The 20942-nt window shown below is 37.4% G+C and overlaps 1 protein-coding gene across 3 annotated transcripts; it reads left to right on the top strand.

Moving 5' to 3' along the window:
• The first annotated feature begins 958 nt into the window (after positions 1 to 958).
• LOC128605577 (pancreatic triacylglycerol lipase) lies at positions 959 to 20122 on the top strand. Of its 3 annotated transcripts, XM_053621175.1 has the most exons (14): positions 959 to 1239; positions 1381 to 1473; positions 13343 to 13397; positions 13585 to 13739; positions 14809 to 14931; positions 15080 to 15214; positions 15793 to 15901; positions 16090 to 16209; positions 16380 to 16499; positions 16612 to 16730; positions 18552 to 18684; positions 19258 to 19369; positions 19536 to 19703; positions 19988 to 20122. In XM_053621175.1, exons 1-14 carry the CDS (start codon positions 1189 to 1191, stop codon positions 20052 to 20054), a joined length of 1560 nt encoding a protein of 519 aa, XP_053477150.1. In that variant the 5' UTR covers positions 959 to 1188; the 3' UTR covers positions 20055 to 20122. The 3 variants fall into 3 exon arrangements, with proteins under 3 accessions (XP_053477150.1, XP_053477151.1, XP_053477152.1); XM_053621176.1 differs by lacking the exons at positions 959 to 1239; positions 1381 to 1473 and adding an exon at positions 13150 to 13241; XM_053621177.1 differs by lacking the exons at positions 959 to 1239; positions 1381 to 1473 and adding an exon at positions 13242 to 13259.
• Positions 20123 to 20942: the final 820 nt, after the last annotated feature.

The raw sequence follows: 20942 nt of genomic DNA, 5'->3' as shown, positions 1-20942 counted from the left end.
GATTATATAACAAAAAGATAGGCGACGTAACGTGACGTTATTGCGCATGCGCGGAGCATTGACTTGCGCCATAAACCGTGATGCATGCGTGGTAAAGATCGGGCGAGGGACGTGGGGACTGATTGAACGATTTTAAAAACACAATTTTAGTCGAAAAAAATCGACATGGTAAAATCTACAGGGCTTTAGCTATAATGACAATGGCCGAGGAAAAGCAGTTGTGTTTATTACTGGCATAAAGTTGCCTTGACATTGGACGTTCGATATTCACAGATCTGCGCAAATTAAGGGACCGTTTCTAAAGTTACATACGACATTGGTATACACATTTCTAACTTCAATAGCAGTTGAATGTATAGATCATATGAACTGTCTTCAATCTAACTTTAAAATTTTAGGTTTTTGGCCCAAAAAGGTTTTGGGCCACTGAAACATTAGTGTGTGAATGTAAATTGCTATACATCTGTCAAGTGAATGTCACTGTAAACCTAGAATTAGGCTTCCATTAAAGCAAATTACCTTTCAATACGAATCACTACCTTTCAATATGAATGTCTCAGTAAAAGATCAAATGTTGTATTTTATTTGGGGCATTAATTGATGTTCATGCATTTGTTCAGTTGTCCTTTGAGGAGAAGGTCCATGTGGTGATTGTTGGTGGTGGGTTTGGTGGTATTGCAGCTGCCCAGCATCTCAAAAGTCACTGGGTACCCTTATGCTGATTAACCCATTAGACTCCTTTCAGCACAATGTTGCATCACTGCATGCTTTAGGTCAAAGTGGTATGTTAAACAGCATAACAACTAAATGTAATATATTGTATTCTTACTAAAATTATTTAAAGATATGTACCATTTTTTTATGGTAGATATATTTACATTATTTTAATGTCTAACCATCAATGGTTTATGTTAAAACCTTTATTCCATACAAAACAACATTTGGACTCAATTTCCTTCAGGGGCGTGTGATACGAATAGACACTACAGAAAAATTTGTTGTGCTTGACAAGGGAAAGGTGTTAATATTTCTTTCTTTCTTTTTTTTTTTTTTTTTTAAAAAAAGGTGTTATCTTGCAACGATGGTATTGGAAACTTAACGGTATTTAACTTTTTACAGGAAGTAAGTTATTCACACCTCATCCTCTACACTGGGTCAGATGGACCTTTTCCTGGTTAATGCAATATTATGGATTCCTACCAGAAAGCAATTGTGAAGTATGAAGATATTGTTAAAGAGGTAGACCTTTCAACTGTCATACTAATTTTGTCGTTGTTCAGAAATTTACTGTAACTCTGTTACAAATATATCTTATGATGTTATCTACTAAACAGGATTTGTCTAAACAGGAAGACAATTCAGTATAATCTCCTTTCTCAGGTCCAGGCAACTGACTCGGTGCTTGTGATTGGTGGGGGAGCCACTGGGGTGGAAATGGCTGCTGAAATCAGGACAGAATATCCAAACAAGAAGGTAATTATCCTTGTTCCAGAAAGACCTTAATCAAACCACTATATAAAGCATTTAATAATAATTTATGTAGACAATATATAAAATGACATTCTTGTGTTAATGCCCCTTTTCTGTTTCAATTCTCTGCAAAACGTGAAGAAATGTGTGTATGGTTAATGCAAGTGGGGGGAAAACATCATTATTACGGACTAAAATCTATCAACATCAAGCTATGGTAAATAATAAAACTATAAACACAAATTAAGGAATTTTCCAAACACGGGTAATTCTTATTCTCTCACGTGATGCCCTAGCTGATTCACAGCTGCTCCCCAGTGTAAGAGAAGAGGCCAGACAGGTACTGCTAGAGAAGGGAGTGGAATTATTTCTAGGTAAATCTTTATGATAGCTCTGATTTAGCATACAGGCAAAGTACATGATGAGGAATATTCAGATCTTATATATATATATATATATATAAATATATATGTGTGTGCGTGTGTGTGTGTGCGTGTGTGTGTGTGTGTATTTTTCATAATCAATTAGTTGGCTGATTTAATTATTCCATTAATCAGACTTGGGGGCAAAGTTTCAGTACCATCTTTTTGGTTATTTAAAATAAAATCCACAAACTGAGTGTTACAAATATAAACTTCAGACTAAAACTTTACACAACTGTTTGTTCAATTATATAAGACTGAAAAGAACCCAATACACTCAGACACACACCAGAATATATATTATTAATTTAGGATTGTAGTTTAATTCATTGCTTAATAGTATTCATGCATTATTTTTATGGATGCACAAAAAGCACTGAGTTAAACTACAGTCCTAAATTAATAATAAAAACTCACTTTCATGGCACCTTGTGGTTTCTGCTACTCACTGCCTTTAGTTATATTGTTTTACTTGTGTTTAATTTTGATCATATTGTTTTAATTAGATATTACAGATCTTATTTGTGCTACACTGTGTATTACCGTGTCTACACCGCGAGTGAGGAGCAACGGGGCCTCATTACTAATAGATCATTTCTGTTATAATAAACGACAGAAGTTACACCGCAAACGCGCGAATGCAACATGTAATGACAATAAACTGGAATTAAACTAAACTTTTAAAGCAACTTTCACTAGTTTCCCCAAGCCCTTGCACACAGTGGAGCATTTTGGATATAAACGTTTGTGCTTGTGCATCACTGTCGTGCTTCCGTGCTACACAAACTCCGCTTTGAAAAGTTTACATGTTACAGTTTTCTTCACAGTATTAATTATAAAATGCTTCCCTGCCTTAGAGGACTGGGGTCGCACACTTTCTTCCTGACTGAGCTCATGTTGGGAATAAATGGTAACGCTGACATAAACAGTAAACTGAAGAAAATCATTGTCGGTGACTCGGGTGTCTGCTAAAGCTAGCGGAGTCACATTACATGCGTATGACGTCGTGTACCACTGACTGGGAAATGTCTTATACTTCCGGTTAGTAAAAAAAACCTGCTAGTGTTCCATTTGAGACGATATTACCTTTCTAAAAATCATACTCTAGACGGTAGAGTACACAGTACATAGTGTAAGTGTATAGTGCGTCATTTGGGACACAACTTTAGTATTTAGTCTCCAATGCGTGTTTTCAGAAGAGAAGTAACTCTCTCTCTCTCTCTCTCTCTATATATATATATTTATGTATGTGTGTGTATATATATATATATATATATATATATATATATATATATATATATAAAAATAAGTACACCCTATGGTGTGGTGTATGGTAACAGTTTTTTGCTGTTGACATATTTGGACAAGCAAACATTTGATCCTCTTTGAAACAGTGTCTATTAATAAAGTTGATAAAGTATCAAATGACACATAAAACTGACATTTTGTAGTAATTTTCACAATTTAAATGAACAAAAAATAGATCAGTCACATGGTAAAAGTAAGTACAGCCCTACCTTTATCACAAAGTATACCCCTCTCATATCTAATGTCTGGTGTTCCTTTTGTTATTGAGGTGTTTGGTGTCCTCATGCCAAGATCTAAAGACTTCAGAAAAAGGTTTTGGTTGCCTACGAGTCTGGCAAGGGATTTAAAAAGATCTCCAAATTACTTGAAATGCATCATTCCACTGTAAGGAAAATCATCTACAAGTAGCGCGGCTTAGAATGCCAGTTAAAAGAATGCCAGTTAGCCCAGGATTGGCCATCTCAGCAAATTCAGCCCAAGAGCAGACTGTCTGATGAAGAAAAAGAAGTCTCTAAAAACCTCAAAATTTCATCACTGCTAGTAAGTCTTGCAACTGTTTGTGCTTAAGTGCATGCTTCTACAATCAGAAAGAGATTGCATAAATTTGAGCTGTGTGGGAAATGTGCCAGGAAAAGGCTTTCCTGTCTAATAAGAACATTAGAGTAAGACTACAATTTGCCAATGAGCATATAGGCAAAGACCAGCCTTTTGGAATAATGTGCTCTGGACAGATGAATCAAAGATAGAGTTGTTTGGCCACAGTAACAGCAGACATGTTTGGTGGTGACCAAAGGCAGCTGTTCAGGAAAAGCACCTCATACCAACTGTGAAGCACGGTGGCGGTAATGTTATGGTTTGGGGTTACTTTGCTGCCTCAGGGACTGAACAACTTGCCATTGATTCAACTATGAATTCTGCATCATATCAAAGAATGCTTGAAGATAATTTGAGGCCATCTGGCCAAACGTTGAAGTTGATTCAAAAGTGGACATTTCAACCGGATAATGATCCTAAGCACACTAGCAAATCCACCAAGTAATGGCTCAAAACGAAGAAATGGAGGATTATAGAATGGCTAGTCAAAGCCCGGATTTGAATCCTATTGAAATGTTGTGGGGGGATTTGAAATGGACAGTACATGCAAGAAAACCCTTAAACATCTTGCAACTGAAAGAATATTGCATGGTAGAGTGGTCAAAAATCCCAGCAAGCCTGTTGGACAATTATGCAAAACGCCTACAAGAAGTTATTTCTGCTAAAGGGGGCAATACTAGCTTCTGAGGCCAAGGTTGTACTTACTTTTTCCACAGAAGAATATCACATCTATTGATATTTCTGTTGAATAAATGATTGAAAAAGCTATTGTTCCTTGTGGTTCTGTTCAAGTATATCAACTTTATTAACAGGCACTGTTTCAAAGAGGATCAAATGTTTGCTTGTCCAAATATGTTAAAAAAGACAACAATTTCCATTTGGGTGTATTTTTTCTTTTTTTGTTTATAGCATATTTGATTAGTCCAAAATTAATTTTCCAATTCTTTTAAACTTTTTTTCTCCTTCCAAATATAGGACAGAAAGTTTTAAACCTGAATCATGCTGCCATTCAGTTTCAGCTGAATGGCAGCAATCAAGACAGATAAGAATGAGCAGTTCACCGTTGACCTTGTTATTTGCTGTACAGGGATCAAGATCAATTCAGATGCATACAGGTCCAGTTTAGGTCAGCTGATTTTTCTATGTGGATATGTGAATGAACGAGATTGAATTTTGTATAAATGTGGCATTTATATTAATTAGAATATTTAAATGTCAGATTGTGCAGAGTACAAGTACAGAGCCCATGAAATGCACTTAGCATGTAACCAAAAATGCAAATAGCACTCTCTCTCTCTCTCTCTCTCTCTCTCTCTCTCTCTCTCTATATATATATATATATACAGTATCTCACAAAAGTGAGTATACCCCTCACATTTTCGTAAATATTTCATTATATCTTTTAATGTGACAACACTGAAGAAATGACACTTTGCTACAATGTAAAGTAGTGAGTGTACAGCTTGTGTAACAGTGTAAATTTGCTGTCCCCTCAAAATAACTCAACGCACAGCCATTAATGTCTAAACCGCTGGCAACAAAAGTGAGTATATCCCTAAGTGAAAATGTCCAAATTGGGCCCAAAGTGTCAATATTTTGTGTGTGCACCATTATTTTCCAGCACTGCCTTAACCCTCTTGGGCATGGAGTTCACCAGAGTTTCACAGGTTACCACTGGAATCCTCTTCCACTTCTCCATGACGACATCACGGAGCTGGTGGATGTTAGAGACCTTGTGCTCCTCCACCTTCCGTTTGAGGATGCCCCACAGATGCTCAATAGGGTTTAGGTCTGGAGACATGCTTGGCCAGTCCATCACCTTCACCCTCAGCTTCTTTAGCAAGGCAGTGGTCGTCTTGGAGGTGTGTTTGGGGTCGTTATCATGCTGGAATACTGCATACTGATCATGCTCTGCTTCACTATGTCACAGTACATGTTGGCATTCATGGTTCCCTCACTGAACTGTAGCTCCCCAGTGCCGGCAGCACTCATGCAGCACCAGACCATGACACTCCAACCACCATTCTTGACTGTAGGCAAGACACACTTGTCTTTGTACTCCTCACCTGGTTGCCACCACACACGCTTGACACCATCTGAACCATATAAGTTTATCTTGGTCTCATCAGACCACAGGACATGGTTCCAGTAATCCATGTCCTTAGTCTGCTTGTCTTCAGCAAACTGTTTGCGGGCTTTTTTGTGCATCATCTTTAGAAGAGGCTTCCTTCTGGGACAACAGTCATGCAGACCAATTTGATGCAGTGTGCGGCGTATGGTCTGAGCACTGACAGACTGACCCCCCACCCCTTCAACCTCTGCAGCAATGCTGGCAGCACTCATACGTCTATTTCCCAAAGACAACCTCTGGATATGACGCTGAGCACGTGCACTCAACTTCTTTGGTCGACCATGGCGAGGCCTGTTCCGAGTGGAACCTGTCCTGTTAAACCGCTGTATGGTCTTGGCCACCGTGCTGCAGCTCTGTGTCAGGGTCTTGGCAATCTTCTTATAGCCTAGGCCATCTTTATGTAGAGCAACAATTCTTTTTTCAGATCCTCAGAGAGTTCTTTGCCATGAGGTGCCATGTTGAACTTCCAGTGACCAGTATGATGGAGTGTGAGAGCGATGACGCCAAATTTAACACACCTGCTCCCCATTCTCACCAGAGACCTTGTAACACTAACAAGTCACATGACACCGGGGAGGGTAAATGGCTAATTGGGCCCAATTTGGACATTTTCACTTAGGGGTGTACTCACTTTTGTTGCCAGCGGTTTAGACATTAATGGCTGTGTGTTGAGTTATTTTGAGGGGACAGCAAATTTACACTGTTACACAAGCTGTACACCCACTACTTTACATTGTAGCAAAGTGTCATTTCTTCAGTGTTGTCACATTAAAAGATATAATCAAATATTTACAAAAATGTGAGGGTTGTACTCACTTTTGTGAGATACTGTATGTTATTATGGGCTACACTGCTGAATAAATAACCTAAATATAAAGGCATTCCTATAGTAGCATTCATAATATACAGTATAAATATTATACAAATTTATAAAACATACTTGTGTTTGCCTTGCTTGTTAATGTTTAACACTTATAGACTATAGCTCAAATTAAAGATGCAAGATAAATAAAGGATAAAGATTGATATAAACTCCCAGTGTTAAATAAGACACATAATGTAAATTAAATGTTACAGCACATACCATAAGCATAAATAAGAGTAAATAAACCAGTCAAGAGAGTGCAAAACAGACCAACCATATTAAATATTATAAATTATACTGCTTTCTGTGTATTTAAACCTCTTGATGGTGTACATCATTCTGTTCACAGTTACTAGTGATGAGTAACTAGTGATACTCATCACTGTGTTTCATATAGAAAGGTGAGGTGGCTTTTTCCCAGTGTAAGAAGAGATGTCCATGGGTACCTGTTTATTTATAAAGCCATTCTGCATACATTGCCTCCATACAGTATATCACCTCAGTGTTACAGTGAAAGGTCAGTAATGCCTATAATACCCCATACAAGACCTAATGCTCAGTGTAGCTCGATGAAGTTTATCCTGACCTGGGGAGAGGTCTGTTGTCAGCAGTGGTTCCCAAAGTGGAACGTGAGGACCCCCAGGGGTCTATGAAGCATAAACAGGGATTTTTTTTTTTTTTTTTAGTTTAGTTACAGAGGTGGAAATCACAACTCACTATAATAATAATAATAATAATAATAATAATAATAATAATAATAATAATAATAATATATGTAATAATATATAGCTATTATATTATTACTGAGTTTTTATAGTTACAAGCCCATTTGACTGGTCCCTTGAATTGAATACCTCAATAACTCAAAAACAAGTAGGCCTATAAATAATGTTCATTTGTAAAACATCCAACTGAACACTGTAATTCCATATTTGGATAAAATCTATTCACACATATCAACTGTACACCTGTACCAACATGACAAATCAGCGTTCTTCGAATCTGTCCCTCACGGTCCTAGGCTCATCATAAGTAGAGATATTGACGTTTCCGTAAACAGCTGTATAGCCAAATTTTGTTATGTGCCATGACACAAAGAAGGCCATTATAATTAAGTTAAAAAAAAAATACATAGAGGTAATCACTCAAAAATTTTATTAGGTCAAGCAACCTGTATTGGACCACTTGAGATGGAATGGCCCATAAATCTGTGGATAGGTGGTCTGTGGAACTTATATTTTACTGTTAAAGGTGTACCTAGGTACAAGTTTAATATTTAATTACAAACTTACAGTAGTGTGCATGTACCTCATTCTAAATGAAAGCACTCTCCACGTGTTTCCATAGATTTAAATCTGTACAGGCATTTCCACACTCATGCTATTTTCAACCAGGATTAGCCTGAACTTTAAATGTCCCCACTGACCGGGCTCAGCCTTCCATGGCAGTGTATGTAAAATGCAACTACATAGAAGTTTATTTATATTTATTTCCATGTTTTAATCATATCAATGATTAACTCATTGTTATGAGAAACAGCTTCATAAGAAATGGCTACCCGGCTCAAAGCGCCCGTGTGCACTGATCTAAAACTCTTTGCTGCCATCTTCTGGAGATAAAGTGTACTGCGGTTAAAACAATCCGTGAAGTGTTGGTCCTTTCCCGCAAGTCTGTCTGTCTGTCTGTCTGTCTATCTATCTATCTATCTAGATATCTAACAGACTTGCAGGAACCACACAAAATTAGATAGCTAGCTATCCAATTTTGTGTAGTGAGAATGTGATTAGGAGGAAAAATATATTGGTCTTTCTCTTGTAGCTAGCTAACTATCTAATTTTGTGTGGTGAGGATATGATCACCAGTAGTTTCACAGCATCAGATCCTCTCCGGAAATTGGACGTATGACAGACCTTGTTATTGTCAATATCTTAAGGAATAGCCTACTGTGTACTTTAACATTCAGCTAAAGTCGACACTCTAAAAAAAAGCTGGGTTATGGGAATATGTCAAACTAGCGATCAGAGACTTCAGATTTCTTTCCTAGGATTATAGGAATATTTTAGGATTCTCAAAATTTGAGAATCGTGGCCAAAATCATACAGCGTGAACCGGAAGATGTTCAGTTTTAATTCTTGCATCTGTCAAATGTTTAAATGATTTTAATAAATGTCACCTTGAATTGCAGTTGTCTGTTTATTTTGTGAGCATTTTAGTAGCATTTTAGCAGGCAAACAAATAGCATTTTAGGATAATTGTAGGGGAAAAAAGTATAAACAACACATCTGTGTTATTTTTGTTTTATTATTTAACCCATATTTGTGTGGAAATATTTAACACATAGCATGTGTTAAATGTACTAACACACTGATTGTGTTAAAAGCAATACAAAATGTGTTGTCCTTAACTAGACTCACAGGTGTGTTAAAAATGGACACATGATTGAGTGAAGGTTCGTATCAATAAATTTATCCCCAAACCCATTACTGTACAATAGAAAAAGCAAAAATGTGTGATAACAGTCCAGTTTACGTGACATTAAATGCACCACTATCTTCGTTCATGTTGGCTTACTTGTTTGTAATGCTCACTGGATTGTAAGTTGGTTACACATGGGTTTTTTTAAGGATGTTTTAAACGTCTCCTTTGATCAAAATCTGACGTTTTCACCTTAAATATGACTTATTTGAGTCATTTACTTCAAAGTCTATATATATAAACACCACTTTAGCAGCTCTAGCAATACATTTCTGAACACCTTCTTGTGTATAAATAAAGGAGATACCATGGTGACATATTTGTTTATATTGTGATATATTAAATGTGATATATTATATTTGGTATTTTCAAAGGGGAAAATTAACCCTGAAAATATTAACCCATTTATTAAATAAAATTAGCCCAGCATTTTTATAAAAATGAAACCATCCATTGGATTAAAAAAACAACCTATTTACAACCCAACTTGATGGGTTAGTTTAACCCAAAATGTGTTCTGTCCTATATTTACCCAGCCGTTGGTTTAAGAATAACCCAATTTGGGTTGTTTTTAACCCAGTGTTTTTTTTTAAGAGTGTATCTAGAGCACGAGCCTCTTTTATGGCATGCCAGTTTCCGAACAGCTCGAGGACAATCAAACAAGCCTGCTGTAAATCATTAGCCCATCAGGTGATTACTGCTTAGGTGATGTGGAAACATAACACATGGTTCCATAAGCAAAAGAAAGGGCAATACCCTTTCTGATACGATATCAGTGGGCACCAACATTAGTAAAAACATTACATTTTTACTTGATCTTTATATAGATCTTTACACATAAATAATAATAATAATAATAATAATAATAATAATAATTTGTATTCTTCTTATTATTATTATTATCCTATTATTTTAATATAATATACGCAAACAACATTTGCAGATTATTATAAGTCATAATATTTACACCATAAACTATTTAAAGAATCCCTGACTATTATGTATATTATCCCCATGTGAATGATCTTAAACTATTTTAAAATGACCTTTAGCGGACAGAACAAGCAATTGCTTGCCTACCTCTACATTTGTACCAAATGTGATTATGGCAAAGCACACATTAGTGACACTTTATCAAAGAATTGGGAGTTTACAAAAAAAAAAAAGTGTATTAATTTTATTCAATAGCATTAAATAAGCTTCATAACCTGAGATAAAAGTTAGTCATTGCATTAAATCATGAGCTTCATCGTTGTCTCTTCGTTTGCCTGTTCGTCCTTCCACTAATTAATTCTTTGGCTAAATTTCCCATGTTTTCATTAGGGTACCCAATCAAGTTTTCTTTACATAGGGTGTAAGCACTCTTCTCTGATTGGATGATGGTGTGACGGTGCAGGAGCATTGCAGACAATTTGATTACAAACTGAGTTGATCAGGCTTATGTTTCATTTCATTATTGCACTTTGATCAAAGTCTAAAATTCACAGCTTGAGGAAACCACAATAAACTAGCTAGCTTTTACTACACTATTATTACTCAGCATTATCTTTGCAGACAGACAGCCTAGGTGTTACGAAACAGGACTCAAACAGGAAGTAAGCGCAGGAGAAAAGTCTTTATTTACACTTAAGCATGAAACACTCGTTTAACTAAAGCAGGCAACACTCGTTTAACTAAGGCATGAACACTCATTTAACTATGGTGTGAACACTCATTTAACTATGCCCTGAACACTCATTTAACTATGGCGTGGACACTCATTTAACTATGGCCTGAACACTCATTTAACTATGGCCTGGACACTCATTTAACTATGGCCTGGACACTCATTTAACTATGGCCTAAACACTCATTTAACTATGGCGTGAACACTCATTTAACTGTGGCATGAACACTCATTTAACTATGGCCTGAACACTCATTTAACTATGGCCTGAACACTCATTTAACTAGAGCTTGGAACTAGGAATAGGAAACTAGACAGAGCATGGACACATTACCGCCTGGCACCATTATACATTCCGTCTTTCCTCTATTATTCTCTACTCTATTACTGCCCGACATGCACAGCAATGCGACGAGTTTAAATAACCAGTCACAATTACCTGAATTGCTGACAGCTGGCAACACTTCACAACACACCCTCGCACCTCCGCCAATAACTGAACCGGGCGGGGACAGAACAGGAACCAAAACAAGTGCACATGTCCATTGTAAACAAAGCCTTAGCGTCCATGCGCACTTCAAGCACGTGCACGTGCTCTCCAGCAGACTGGGTACGTCATCGCCGCAGCGCCATCTGCCAGCAAGATCGTGACACTAGGAAATTTTTGAGAAATATATAGGTCGTTATATTGATTTAGGGGCGGATGCAAATGCAGAATACAACTTTAATAATGTGCAAATAAAACACAAAACAAAACTTACCTGAAACCAGGACTAAAATATAGATGGACATACCAAACAACACAAGACAACCCATGCAGTGCTTAATGTGCAATTTATACACAAGTGCTAATGAGCCAAATGTGAATAAATGTGAATAAGGTGAAACAGACATGTGACTAGGTGCAGCTGCTGATGGGAATCGTAGTCTTAGTTTTTCTCTGCTATTTACATGACAGACCCCCCAAACGCGAGTCTTCCGAAGCATGTAATCAGTTCGGGAGTGGGTCCAGGACCCCCAGACCAGATGTCCCTAAGCACTTCAGAGTTCCACTGTCTCTCATCCCTTGCGGGGCTGGACAGAGGATGCTTGATGTGTTCTCTGAGGTTCAGGTGTGGGGTGGTCACTTCCACACCGCAGACAGATGATGTGATATCCCTGGCCTGGCTTAAGCGCAGCAACGGCTACTGAGCGGCCAGCGGGAGGAACAAAGCTCAAGTCAGAGACCAAGGGGGGAGCGAAGTTCTCCGCGAGGCCAGAGGGGGTAGTGAAGTTTTCCCCGAGGCCAGAGGGGGGAAGCGAAGTTCTCCACGAGGCCAGAGGGGTTAGTGATGTTCTTTGCGAAGCAGAGAAAATGAGCGACGTCTTCAGCTGAGCAGGGAGGCAGAACGACATCGTCAGTCAAGCAGGGAGGCTATTCTCCGTTGACTTGGCGGGCTGAAAGAGATCCACAGTAGGGGAGGAAGGGTGGGAGATGACTTCAGCCTGGTTGGAAGGCTCCTTCTTGATATGAGCCCTGATGACGTACATCACATCAAGCCATTCTCAATAGGGTTTGATTAGGGAGAATCTCCCTTCCTTTTCCCAGCTTGGTTTTTCCCTTTCATAAAGGGCCTCTTGGACTCTTCTTCTGCTGCATCCATTGTTTTCAGTTTTGTGTTCTGTCACAATATTGATTTAGAGGTGGATGCAAATGCAGAATACAATTGAAACGTTTTATTAAGGTGCAAACAGATCAAGATTTACATGAAACCGGACTAGAATAACATGATACAGATGGACATATCAAACAATGCAAGACAACTCCTGCAGTGCAGAACGTGACTATTTATACACAAGTGCTAAAGAGCCAAACGTGAATCAGGTGAAACAGACATGTGACTAGGTGCAGCGGCTGATGGGAATCATAGTCTTACGCTTTCTCTGCTATTTACATGACAATATATGTATATAGTTTCATAAAGTAGAGAGTTCAACATTTAGACAGAAAAACCCAGTTTTGCCATACAAAACGAATGAATATTATTTCAAGAATCTTTCAGACAGTCAGTACCTCAAAACCGGACTTTGATCAAATTCAGAGTCCATCTGGTGACCCTAAGTGACCCTACAAATTCAGCTAGTACGTTATGTTAAATCTTTTGCTGTGTAAATAATAAAGATCACAACGGAAAGCTCAGAGGAGGTGTTTATTTATGCAGCAACTTGTGCCAGTTCTTCACCTGGACTTTTCCCTTTCACAGACACATAACACAGACACATATATATATATATATATAGGTATATAGGGAGCTGGGGAATATATCTCAGGTTGCTGTCACCATTAAAGTATATATTTGTATAGTTTAGATGCTTAACAGATAGGGTTTGATTTGTATTCTGCTGAAGTATGTTTTGTTTTATGATTTCAGATGTGGATTTTATGGATTGGAGGACTTTTAAACTGGCTTTTTGGGGTGGTATATGGTAAGAACCAAACAAATTTAATTGACTTTCAATAAAGAATTGCCACATTGTTGCAAAATAAAAACAGTATGTGCCTATAAATATTTCACTAAAGAGACACTAACTTTATGAACCATAAAAACAGGTGTTAATCTTCTGCACACTGAAGCAACAGCTTTAGTTTTCATTTGTATGAATTGACTGACAGGTGCGGAGGTATGCTTTGACAAGCTGGGATGCTTTTCTGATGAGATTCCATGGAGTGGCACTACTGAAAGACCCATCGCACGCCTACCATGGAGTCCTGAGAGGAACAATGCCCGCTTTCTTCTTTTCACACAACAGAACACTGATTACTACGAGGTAAGTCTTCTATGCAAGTCTTCTATGCAAGACTTCTACGCAAATACGCATTGTGCCCTTCTGTATTCTACTCAAAGTCTAAACAGGGCTTAAAATGTACAAAACATATTCGGTGCATAAGCACAAATTTGTTGGGATGTCTAGAGCACAGTAACAGTCCGTTCTGAGTTGAAGTGGCTGTGTTAAAGCAGGGAAAACACTAGCATGTGCAGGAAATTGGATAGTCCAGGACAAGGATTGGGAACCTGTGGTGTAGAATATAAACTTGTCAAGACATCATCACATCACTGATAAATATCCTTTATGTTTGAATGCTAAAGTGAAGTGATTTTAATTAATTATCTCCCAATGCTTATATGAGACCAACAGGGTATGTGTTAGATTTCCAAATTGTTGGATTTCCATGTATCTCAGGAATCTCCAAATCTCAGATTATGTCTTCCAGACCTCCGTCAGCCCTTTCAGCCTGTTCTACCATTACTTCTATTAACTTTTATTTCTGTGCTGCTATGAGCTAGAAAGTGTGGTTTACTGCAGAGTTCAGGCCTGGGGGGTCTAAAATGAACACACTGACTTCATGCATGTTCACACAGACATCCCACTTTATTCATGCAGAGCAGAAGTATTTATACACATTGATAACGGCAGTGCGTGGACGGTTTCTACTGGTGCAGGTGCCAGCCAGATAGACAAAACAAAACACACAGCACACTATGAAAATAAGTCTTTTCAAGAGACAGAAAATACATGTGCCAGCTATAAGAAAGATGGCAGTTGATCATCTTATTTAAAGAGGTAATTAAATGTATACATTCATCATAGGTATTTAATAGCACAGAGACACACAAACAGAAACTACAACCCAGTATTCCCCGTATCCAAGGTGTCTTAATACAGTTCAAAATATGAGAGTACATGACATAAGAGAATTTCCTTTTCATTCAAAAATGAGTTTCTTAATGTGACATAGCCTCCCTAAAGTATTATTTAAGGAGTAGCATCAAAATGATATCGCTTTTGAGATAATATAAACATTTTGTTAACTGTTTAATTGTTTTTTTTTCTCCAGGAAATCAGTACAAATGCAAATGTCATTGCAGAGTCTACATATCGACCAAGCAGAAAGACTCGTTTTATAACCCATGGATTTCTCGACAAAGGGGATGAAAATTGGCTTCTTGACATGTGTAAGGTAAAACCAAAGCACTATCTAGTGTATTAAAGTTTGATGCTTATTATTTTTATCTCAGTATATTCTTAAAGGTACTTTAGCAATGCTTTGTTTCTTTTATTTCAAGTCTATGATTTCATCATCTTTATGTATAATATCTGTCTCTTAGCTTATGCTGAGCCTGGAGGATATAAACTGTATTTGTATAGACTGGAAATCTGGTTCAAGGACAGGATACGTACAGGCAGTGAATAACATTCGAGTGATCGGAGCTCAGATAGCTTATATGATTTCCATCTTTAAGGTAAGTTGGATAGAAATAACTCATAGATGCCTTATGTATGTCTGTGATGTTCATAGTTTTTTTTTTGTTTTCAAAACATATAAAAAATAATTATTCATTATATAACAACTTTATAATGACCTAAACCCTGTGCTGTATGTAACTGGTTCGGCTTCTAATTGAACACCTGCACTCACAGCTATTTAAAACAGGAATCATCACACGTCAGGAGCACGAACAACAAAAACATAAGTTTCACACATATAAATGTAATTGTTCAGTGAGAAATAAAAGATTAAATGGATTGCCTTTAAAACATGTTTTTACAGTACTCTAATTATTTTGAGTGGCACATACTACTATTATTATTAGTATTACTGTTATATTTGTCATTTTATAGTTTTTATAAAATGTTTATAAAATGTTTGCCATATTTGTTGACTTTTTTTCTTGGGTATTGTGTCCTGTTTTTTATTTATGCATTTATGGCAATTTGGTCAACCTCTGCTGGTGTATATATATATATATATATATATATATATATATATATATATATATATATATATATCTCCCATCTAAATATACTGACATGACTGCAGGAAAGTTTCCAGCAGAATCCTGAAAATGTGCACATTATTGGGCACAGCCTGGGTGCACACATGGCTGCAGAGGCTGGTCAAAGGACACCGGGGCTGGGAAGAATTACAGGTATTACCATTGGGCTGCACTGATACATAAATATTTAAGAGAAATGATAAGAAATTACTTAATTGTAAACAGTGTGTATCATATCTACACATTTTGTAAATACAGCCAAGAATAACTGTGAAGGGACAAAAAAGTTGTGTAATGTGTCTTTCCAGAAATCTTTTCAAATACTTTTGTTTCATTTTAAGGTTTGGACCCGGCTGAACCTTATTTCCAGGGATGTCCTCCTCTGGTAAGACTGGACCCCAGCGATGCCCTGTTTGTTGACGTCATTCACACAGATGCGCTTCCTATGATCCCCTGCCTTGGTGAGATTTTGGACAGGATTCTGTTTACTTACTGTTTGTAACAGATTTGTTGGCAAGTCTGGTGTTTAAGTGCTTTAGCTCACAGTAAGAAAAAGTGACCAAATTAATATAAAGTATATACATATAATGCAGTCTGCACTCATATTGTTAAATATTCCATTTCCTTTTAGGACTTGGAATGTCTCAAGCTATTGGACACCTTGACTTTTACCCAAATGGAGGAGAAAGCATGCCTGGTTGTGAAAAGAATATAAACTCAGAAACTGTTGACATTGATGGCATTTGGGAAGGTGAGGCACCATATTAATAATATTCCATATGCATAATCAACCTGATTTCATAGATAATTGTGATTATTGATGTAATTATTATTAGTGAGTTTCTTTTCTGCCCCTTTGTTAGGTATCCGTGACTTTTTTGCCTGCAATCATCTGAGAGCCTACAAGTACTACAGTGATAGCATCCTAAACCCCAAAGGCTTTCTAGGATACCCCTGTTCTAACAAGACCATGTTTGAGTCTGTAAGTAAGCAGTCTGAGTAAGATGAACAATTGCAAGAATAAGTAGAATTAGACATATTTATCATTCCTGATTTAATAAAATAAGTGGTCAAGGAGTTAATGTCTGTACTTGTGACTGAAGGGCTGTACATGTAAATCCCAGGGCTGCCAATGTTGGGCTTTTGAGCAAGGACCTTAAACTGCTTAGCTACTGTATATCTTTGATGTTATTGTGCCTCAATTTTATGTCACTTAAAAGTGCTAATCTAGAGAACACCTGTAAATATTCCTGGTTTTAGACTGGCTTTAGACTTTTTAAAGTGGTAGTGAAAAGGTGCAGAACCTGTCACCAAACATGCCACTGATATGGATGTGAACTGTTTCTATTTAGAACTTTTTTTTATGAACTTTCTTTCTGCAGCGGTCCTTGCTAATAACATTTCCTCTAAGGTTGGGATAAGCAAAACAGTCCAGCAGACATAGGACAGGATCTCGTATGACTGTATCTCCTGAGGGACTGCTGGTTGTTGTTCACCTGACTTCTTCTGTTTTTGTGTATATCTCATACTAAATTGTTTTAGCCTGTCAAACGAAATACAACATAAAACAAAGGCAACCTCAGTAAACACACAATATATATTTATTATTTTTTTATTGAAGCAAAAAAATTTATCTAACATCTATCACCCATGTGAAAAACTAATTGCCCCTTAAACTTAAAATCTGGTTGTTCCACCTTTAGCAGCAATAACTGCAACCAAATGCTTCCGATAACTGGAGATCAGTCTTTCACTTACTTCTAGGACTAGGACTTACTCCTGTGATTTGGATCATTGTCTCGCTGCATAATCCAGTTGTGCTTGAGTGTCAACTTACAGACAGAAGACCGGACATTCTCCTTTAGGATTTTCTGGTAGAGAGCAGAGTTCATGTTTCCTTCAATTATTGCAAGTTTCTTAGGCCCTGAAGCAGCAAAGCACCCCGACACCCTTGCATTTCCACCACCATGCTTGACCATAGGCATGATGTTCTTTTTGTGGAAATCTGTGTTTGGTTTACGCCAAATGGAACGGGACCCCTGTTTTCCAAACAGTTTAACTTTCGAGTCATCAATCCACAGAACATTCTCCCAAAAGGTTTGAGGATCATCAAGGTGTGTTTTGGCAAAATTCAGACGAGCCTTAATGTTCTTCCGGGTTAGCAGTGGTTTTCGCCTCGCCACTCTTCTATGGATGCCATTTTTGCCCAGTGACCTTTATTGATGCAAGAGAGGCCTGTAGCTCTTTTGATATTGTCCTTGGCTCTTTTGTGACTTGCTGGATGAGTCAGTGCTCTGGGAAGAATTTTGGAAGGTTGGCCACTTCTGGGAAGGTTTACTACTGTGCCGAGTTTTTCCATTTGGAGACAATGGCTCTCACTGTGGTTCTTTGGAGTCCCAGAGCCTTTGAAATAGCTTTGTAACCCTTCCCAGACTGATGTATTTCAATCACCTTCTTCCTCATCATTTCTGGAATTTCTTTCAATTTTGGCATAGTATGTTACTGGGTAAGACTGGGTAAGTTTCATAGGTTTGGGGAATTAGTAACTATGGGGCCAATACATTTTCACACAGATCCAGTTGGTATTGAATAACAATTTAGTATGAGATATACATAAAAACAGAAGAAATCAAAGTGCTGTATGTAAAAATAAATAAATAAATAAATAAATAAAACATTTTTTTTTCAGTAGAACAGAGAAAAGATTCCTGCTAAGGAGTGAAATCAGAAATTAGTTCTATATAAAATATAAAGAGCACGTACTTCTTGAAGATAAATGGTTTTTGCTAAATTTCTCTTTTAGGGGCATTGCTTCCCATGTGCGTCCAACAGTTCATGTCCTTTCATGGGACACCATGCTGACCAATTTAAAGTGCCCAATGGAGTTGATAAGATGAAGTTCCAACTGAACACAGGCGATGCTCGGCCCTTCTCACGTACGTATTTGCACTTCCCACCCTCACTATACAGCTGCTTACATGTGAAACTAAATGCATGTCTCATAGCTAACCATTTTTACAGACTACCAACTGTAGATTTTTGGGAGTTTTTTAGCCCACTGACAGGTCAATATTTGCATTAGGTCTATGTTGTCTGTTTATTTTGAAATATGAAACCTAGCTAACTTCATGTGCCTTTGTGCTAACAAACTAGGCACTTAATTATTGCAATGTAATTCAAAAACATGAGCTTATGAAACAGATTTGGCCTGCTAGCCAGTTTTCACAAAAGCAAATGAATCCGTGTTCACAATTTGATATTTCCCACCTTGCATGCTGCTCTGTATATTTTTCTCAATTTCATTATTCTTACAGTTAGATGGAAGACAAGGTGAACTAGTGTCAACACTACTTTTAAACTATCATGTAAAATACATCCAACTAATATTATTATTTACTTTACTATAAAGGCACTCTATAATGGATATAACCAGTTATTCCTGTAGGACTGCATATGAAGAACAATACTTGACAGATGTCTGTTGATGATAAAATCCTTTTCCCTTTAAGGTTATCGCTATAAGGTGACCGTCACTATTGATGGCTCTCAAACTAATGTAGGATACTTCAAAGTGGCTTTATATGGTGTGGATGGAAATACTCGCCAGTATCAGATTCACAAGTATGCATCATACACCCTGTAACATGCTCCATTATGTTTTATATTGTATGTAAAACAAATTATAACATTTACAGAATTAACATTGCCATATAAACCACCATTTTGAATCTTTGAGATAATTTTTAAGAAATAACAGTTAAAGACAGCTCTGACTTATTTGTTTCAGTGGCATGCTGTCACCTGGTAGTACCTATGAGCTCCTCATGGATGTTGAAAAGGACGTTGATGAATTGACTCATGTAAAGTTTATATGGAACAACGATGTATTAAACCCTTTGCTGCCTAAGTTTGGTGCCACTCAAATCATAGTGCAGAGAGGCCGGGACGGGAAAACGTGAGTCCTTTTCTATCTTCTGATCTGGTTAGCCAACACAGGACAGGTGTTTACAGTAAAACAATGACAAGAATAAATAGTAATTGATGATATCTGATGGACATGATGTATGGTTAAAAATGAGCAGAGAGGACCAAGCTCAATAAATGCCCAGCACATTAATAGTAATAAAGGAAATTCTTACAGCACTCAAACCCTGTCAAATACAGCAGAACTGGGTAATTGAGTTCTGAGGGCAATCAACGGCAACACCGAACTCTCATATCTTTGTTTCTCTGTGACAGGTTCAAGTTCTGTGGAAGTGAGCAGGTGCGAGAGAATGTCCTTCAGACCCTGTCTCCCTGCCAGTGATGTAAATTCAGATAATCACAAATTTAAGGTTTGAATATAACATCTCAATAAAGCATCTACCATATTATGGCCTTGTATTCATTTTTTTAAGTTCATTTTAATAAAGTAGGACTTTATACACAGTTAAAGTGGGTGGCATGGTGGTGGTGCATTGCTACCTCAAAGTTCAGCTCGCTTGGTGACACAGGTCTGCGGTCAGCTGTGTTTGCTTTATCCCTCTAGGCTTTCAGTACTTCTATGGTCATGTGGTGCAAACAACACATTCTGCCAGAAAAACTGGCTCTTGTCGCGTGCTTGCTGTACGTGTACTAATATGAGGTTTTATAACAAGAAAACATAACAGCACATCAGAGAACATATTTATTTGCTTGTTTTTTAGTAGATAAATTCGGTAAAGAGCTGCTTAATAATGTTTTGCGAAAAGGCATTTGAACTTGTAAGAGAACTTCACCGGATGAGTGATGGCCAGTTACCTGCTTTTAATGTATGTACCTTGCTGTTATTATTTAACCTTTAGCTTCCTAACATCACTGATGGCTTAGCAGGCATGACTGAGCACATGTTAACTAAATACTGACTTATCAACTACTAATGCATCTACAACGTTTGTTTGTTTTTAAGTTTTGCCCTAGCACATTACATTTCACCATGTAATTTCAAAAATTGTGCAGCTCTAGTTTAAGGACTCATCGCAACCAAAAACTTCTAAAAATTTCTCACTCGTAGCTAACAGTCCGCACAAGCCTTAGAGTTGCTGAAGGCACCGAGTTTGTAACTCGCAGTGTGTCCCAAATTACATACTATATACTTATACTATACACTCCACCGTAGTGTATGAGTTTGAAAGGGTTTGTATTGTACTAAACGGAAGTATATACTGTTTCCCGG

The sequence above is a fragment of the Ictalurus furcatus genome, chromosome 3, assembly GCF_023375685.1.
Source record: "Ictalurus furcatus strain D&B chromosome 3, Billie_1.0, whole genome shotgun sequence".
Classification (NCBI taxonomy): Eukaryota; Metazoa; Chordata; class Actinopteri; order Siluriformes; family Ictaluridae; genus Ictalurus; species Ictalurus furcatus.
This window is presented reverse-complemented; position numbering and strand designations above follow the sequence as displayed.

Bases quoted from the DNA above. Each gene is read 5' to 3' on its own strand.
- LOC128605577 (XM_053621175.1), top strand. From the start codon at position 1,189: ATGGATTCCTACCAGAAAGCAATTGTGAAGTATGAAGATATTGTTAAA. The intron at 16,500-16,611 runs GTGAGGCACCAT...CCCCTTTGTTAG, and splicing joins CATTGATGGCATTTGGGAAG to GTATCCGTGACTTTTTTGCC. The intron at 19,370-19,535 runs GTATGCATCATA...TATTTGTTTCAG, and splicing joins CGCCAGTATCAGATTCACAA to TGGCATGCTGTCACCTGGTA.